Consider the following 5,851-nt stretch of genomic DNA (forward strand, 5'->3'; position numbering starts at 1 on the left):
CTGTAACTTTCCCAACTCTCAAACCCACTGCTTGACCTCATCAACTGCAGGAGGACAAAATGGAAGTAAACTGAAAATATACTTGGAAACATGTTTTGGTAAGCGCCTTTTCTGGTTTCGCTCTCAGACCCCAGATTTCAGAACTGAATGTAACCAGACGTCAGTTAAGATTTCTGAGACACCGCACGCCAACACCGGCCGGATCACAAAAGCAGTAGGTTTGAACAACTTTAAAATAAACCAAACCTCATCAGCTGTATTCCATGGAATGAACCAACTCAGCAGACACCTGGCTGGGAACAGCCTTAGGGAATCACTAAGAGCTTGACTCTGCTCTCAAGGGCAGGAGCACTCTTGCCCAGGCTCTTCTCTGCAGAGGCAAGATCCAGCACAAACGGGTCAACGGAGTTAACATCACTAAACCTAGAAATACTTTTTTATGGTGTTCCCTTTCCTTCTCCCCTGGGCGGAAGCCCAGCACTGGGGGCTGCAGAAAACGACCCCCAAATGTTAATGCAATTACAGTTACTAGAAATTCCTCTATTTCCACACTGAACCAGGCTGCGCCAGGAAGCCTTTTAACAACCAGGAATAACACCATTACAAGAAAAGAGATGAGCCGTGAGACTTTGAGGTACATTAACAGCAACTGGGTTATCAGTCTCCGGACCCTGGATGCAACCAGAGTTAAAGCAAATCCAACCTGTGCGACTGAACACCAACACACTTGGAAGACATCTCGTACATCCCTAACGGCCAGCTGCTCTGGGCAGCGTCGGATGGGATTCGGCTTCACCACACCACTCCGACGGACTCTCGGTGTCGAGGGTCACTTAGCTGGTCTGAACTGAGCAAACTTTAAACAAACAGGAGTTCAGTATAAATCATCCACAAACTGGTTTGTGCAAATTTTTTTATTTCCACATTTATATCACAATGTGTCCACTTAAAGGACCAAATAGCAAAGTTGCTCCCTTCTGCATCCCAAGAACACAGAAGTCTAGTTACTGTACATTCACTAAGGCTCTTTGTTTTTGCAAATTGCGTTTATGATGGATATCCATAAGGCAAACAATATCTAAAGGAATGGTAACAAGTATATTTCCAGCATACAAACAGGCTTCCTTTTTCCCTCTCACAGTACAGTTACAAACTTGTAGCACCCTCATTACATTTAGATTCTAGAAAAGGTGATTTTGTCTTTTTTTATGTTTTTCCTAGAAGTTTGCAGGAAGGGAAAAGGAGGAAAAATATTTGGCTGGTGGTGGTGGGATCAAAAATATCGTTAAACATCTAGTTTTTGCAGCATTTCTCAGAGACTGGATTTAAACCGAAACCAGACTAAAATATGTGGATGCCTATGGAATGTTGAGCTGAAGCCGGTCTCCCAGCCTGCAGTGCAACACCTGCCGTTTAAACCCCAATCTCCGTACCACATGACTTCAAAAAAAACAACGCAATCATGTTCAGAGATGTGACAGAAATGAAACTACAGTTTTTGCACATTGTCTCTCGAATATCTCACTGCCAAATAAAAACCCAAATCAAGTCAAATAAATAGATGCATATTTTGTTAAGGTAACTTCCACAATTTTCTCTGTACCTGCCTGTAATAAGATTCCGGCATTCAGAAAGTGCTGGAAATCCTCTTCACTTCTTGGGGACTAACACTTTTTTATAGCTGGCTCGCTAGAGAGTTTTGAACTCAACTTATCAACCTTCGTATGCCTTCCTTTGCAATTGTTAGTAAACTGGTAGCAGCATTTCACAAAAGGAGAATTTAAAGGAAAGAGCTGTAAAGAACCAGCTCCCTCCCACCCTCTGCTCGTTGGGGCTGTTTGTCCAGGACAGGAGGCTTTCTCCATCTGGAAGTGGCATGGTGTCTGCCAACTTTGCTAACTGCAGATGTAAAAAGCATTTTCAGCAAAACTGTACTCAGTCTAGGCAGACGTAAGGCAGGATGTTCAATCTACCGTCATCCCCGTGTGGATCTAGAGATATGCACTGTGTCCAATCATACCAGTTACCCTGTGTATCGTAACAACCGTTCACGCCCGGCCAGTTATGTTCGCGTATTCTGTTGAGGTCATCGCTCGTGACCTCTCTCGTGACCCCGGGCAAGTCTGTAGGTTTGCTGTTAGGAGCTAGAACATGAGTCTTTCTAGCCTCTTTTCTAGTGCTTTCCTCCTGCTTTAAATATTCAGACATGAAGTAGTGAGCTCCTGGAGTCTGTACTCCCGAGGAAGACAGCAAGCTACTCTGTCTGTTTAAATACGACTGAATGATTTCATTCCGGGACAATTCTTTCCAGTTCGTTTGTTCAAAAGGGCTTTGCAGGTTGGGTTTTTGCTCCTGCTTTTCCGTTTCTGTCCTGTGCTGTTCAGTCAGTGCAGGGATTTCTACCTGCAAAGGATCTTTCTGTGTTAAAGGTTTTATTTGTCCTGTCATGGGATCAAAAGTGAGTTTTCGCTCTTTTAACCTCACTGGTTTCACACCCCCTTCTGTCACATGCCCATCCAAGTTGACCGTGTAGTCTCTGGGTCGGTACCTTTTCTTCTTTTTACTATCGGAACCTGAAGCAGCATCATCGCTGTCCATTTTCGAAGCGTCCTGCGAAAAGCCCACGTGTGGCGCGAGAGATTCCCCAGGGTGGGAGCTGGTTTTGCAGCCGGGAGATGTGTGCTGTTGAAGGGTCCCTGCTGTGTGCCTGTGCTGGCTTTCCGAAGGTACCTGCTGCTCCTGCCAGTGCTGAGCCACCTCAGCTACCGACTGCTGAGCGAACTCCAGTCTTTTTGCTGGCATCGGAGGTGTCGAGGGTTGCATCAAGGATGGTGGCGGCGATGGCACCTGTGCAGTATCTAAGAACTGAGACCTTTGAGACGGACTAGGCATCGAATCCTTTGGTGAGTACGTAGTATGCTGCCGAGCAAAAGTGTCGTGCCTAACATTCCTAGGGCTAAACGAGGAACAGCGAGGACTCTTAGGTTGGTGGGGTCCTGTGGTTTCTTCCGATTTATCATGCTGCTGAAGCACCGCAGTCTTTAATAACGAGGAAGTGCTTGAAGGTTTTACAAGTCCTGGAGAACTGGTGTGAGGTTTTACAGCGTTTACTGGGATCTTACTGTGTTTATCGTTTTCACTGAGTTCTGTCCTGCTGCTTTCAGGCCCTGCGTGTAGATTTACGTCTACAGGACTAGGAAAATTTTCAGGACTACCTCCAATTCCATTTGTTGGAGGGGATGAAGAGTTTTGTAATACTTCATGACTAGCTTTGGAGACTTTTGGGGGAGGAGGGCCCTGATGCCCGTCCCTGTGTTCACCTTTCCTTTTCCGATTTCCCAATTTCTCTGCTTTTGGAGAATTTAGTTTCTGTATATCATTCCTAATGGGCTTTGACCCAGCCACAGCAGGAAGTTGCGCTTCTGCTTTGCAGTTGTGAGCACCACCGTTTGCTGATCCGGGTGGATTCGGCAGCCCTCTTGGCACCGGTTCATTCTGGGTCACAGGCTCTATCAACTTTTGCCAATTCCGCAACAATTTCTTGGCACGTTTGGCAAGTTCCTCGTTGGATGTCTTCTTCCTCACCTCATTGATAAGTCTCCCGAGTCTCGTTTCCTATAAAAGAAAGGGAAGTTGTTTTAGGAACAGGGGTCACTAACACTCTTAAGGTAGATTTCTGCTCTGGAATGCTTACCCTAAGAAATACCCAGTTAAAAAACACTCAAGATTTAAGCGTTGAATTCATCTGTTTGGGAAGGATTAGTCCAGTTGGTCGAGTGCTTTGCCACGCAGCACGAAACCTGCTGTAGGTTTCAAGTCACCCTGGCGAAAGCACCAGAGCCGTCAGCTGGGAAAAGCATCGGAAAGGAACACTCGAATCGGCAAGACTCTTGAGAATCAAGGTGCAGGCTCAGATTCGAGGGGAAACACGGCACCCGAGGCAGACAAGGTGCGTGTTTATCGCGCTGGAAGTGTAAGATCTGCAGGAAGAGGTGAGAGAAAAAGTTCCAGACCCTCCGCCTGTTGCAGTGATACGCTGCCAATGCCCGCTGCACAAACGTGACTGGCCGGGGAGCGACCTCACATCCCACCTCCTTCCTCCATCTCTCCCTTCACCCCCCCGGCTCTCAAAAGGGTGTCACAGACCGATTTGAACAAGCATTCCTAGGGTGTCCCAAAGTGGTTTCACAAGCGGAAGGAAGCGAGGCGTTTGATTGTTCCCAGAGCACGTTTGAAAACAAAGAATTGTTCCGCAAGTCAGATCGCTGAAGAAAAGCACTTCCAAGGAAAACACAGATGGGACTGTGAGAGAAGTACGCAACAGGCTGGGATACGTACTGTCGAAATGCAGCTGGAGTTACAGTTAAGCAATAGGTAAAAGCAAGTAACACCAATAATTTAAAGATGGAAAAAAGTTTTGTAATTTAGCCATAAACACTTCTTTGGGCTCTGTTTCTAAGAAAGCCCAGTTGCTGCCATCCCACCTGATGCTTCCACTTTCCATAAACCTGACCTCACCAACCAGATCCGGCACTCCAACCTGCTTAACTGAATTGAAGATTCATTTGATAGACACAGAGTAACTATCCTCCTATTTCAGATTCTTTGGTGCCTGGTCACCCAACCGCTCGAAAAGCGACCGGTACTTCAGCAAGCAGAGTGATGCTGCTGAATTCACGCAGCAACGAATTCCATGCCCCACGCCAAGAGGAACCATGCCGTGCAGAATACTGATGTGAATCCAGAAAGAATCGCTGTGTACGCACGGAGATGTCAGAAGCAGCATGGAAGGGACAAAATAATATCTTAATTGTGAATCCTTTGCAGTCAATCTATTGTTTCAAGAAAAGCTCTTATGGAAATCGGACAGGCAGAGAAAGTCCTTTTATACACACAAAAATCAAGTGATGTTCAGGGGGTGACATACCTCAAGTGCCTCTTTGGTAATGGGGTATTTCTCCAGGCTGGAGATCACTTCTAGCACTGCCACCATGTTATGGATCTGCAACAAGGAAGGCAAAGTCACTGCATGTTTCATGTACAGGTCTGAGTTATCAAAGGTAATTTAAGCCTTTCCACTTTATAATCGCTGGAAGCATTAATCACAAAATTACTCTCACACTGTCTGGCTTTAGGGAGCTGATTGTTCAAGGAACAGGGACAAGGACACTTCACTGACCTAGTTGGAAACCGCAGGAGCTGTAACAGACAAAAGTGAAGGAAAGGAAAGGAAAGCAGTCTCTGATTCCATGGAACGTTAGCAGTCGAACCAGAGTTGCGAGACCCCAGCCGAGGTACGGGCTAACACAGCCTGACCAGAAATCCAGGTGCCAAGTAGCCCAAGGAAAGCAACGAGCCCCGTCAAAAATCTCGCATGTACTCCTTCAGGCTCTGCTTTCGGTTCACCCAAGGCACCGCGCTGCACTTCCCTTCAGAACATCGACGCTCCCTGCAGCCACGCACCTGGAGCCAGCAGGCGGGTGCAAAGTCCCTGCACCGTGGGCGGCCGAGCAGCGGCTGTGCCCAGCAGATGTCCTCAGCCCATCGCCCGGCGCCAGGCCTGCACCCACCCGGGGCCCCTCCGCAGCCAGCTGCCTGCCGGACCCGGCCTTCCCGACCGGCTGGATGGCCAGGAGCAACTCAGGAACTCTGCTCGCACAACCACGCGCCCATCAGCTTCTGCCAGGCTTCATGGCCCTGGTTCCGCACGCGCGAGCGCCGTGGGAACGCAAAGTGGGGTTTAGCAATTCCGCCGAGAAACGCCAGGCCGCGGAGATCCAGACTGCCACTGCCTGTTGTTAATTCACCTTCGCAGGTAGGTACGAGATAAGCAAAGGAAAACTTGAATCAC

The 5,851-nt window shown here is 47.8% G+C and overlaps 1 protein-coding gene across 1 annotated transcript; it reads right to left on the bottom strand.

Annotated features, from left to right (window-relative positions):
- Window positions 1-1,935: 1,935 nt before the first annotated feature.
- MED26 (mediator complex subunit 26) lies at window positions 1,936-5,038 on the bottom strand. The gene is made up of 2 exons (XM_010155020.1): window positions 4,928-5,038; window positions 1,936-3,615 (listed from the first exon to the last, which is right to left on the bottom strand). Exons 1-2 carry the CDS (start codon window positions 5,036-5,038, stop codon window positions 1,936-1,938), a joined length of 1,791 nt encoding a protein of 596 aa, XP_010153322.1.
- Window positions 5,039-5,851: the final 813 nt, after the last annotated feature.

The sequence above is a fragment of the Eurypyga helias genome, unplaced genomic scaffold (assembly GCF_000690775.1).
Source record: "Eurypyga helias isolate BGI_N326 unplaced genomic scaffold, ASM69077v1 scaffold34947, whole genome shotgun sequence".
In the NCBI taxonomy this organism is placed as follows: Eukaryota; Metazoa; Chordata; class Aves; order Eurypygiformes; family Eurypygidae; genus Eurypyga; species Eurypyga helias.

What these genes read in the sequence shown, in the direction of transcription:
- MED26 (XM_010155020.1), bottom strand. Translation starts at nt 5,038, where the DNA reads ATGAAACATGCAGTGACTTTGCCTTCCTTGTTGCAGATCCATAACATG. An exon ending in TTACCAAAGAGGCACTTGAG is followed by an intron (nt 3,616 to 4,927) that starts GTATGTCACCCC and finishes TTTCTTTTATAG; the next exon opens with GAAACGAGACTCGGGAGACT.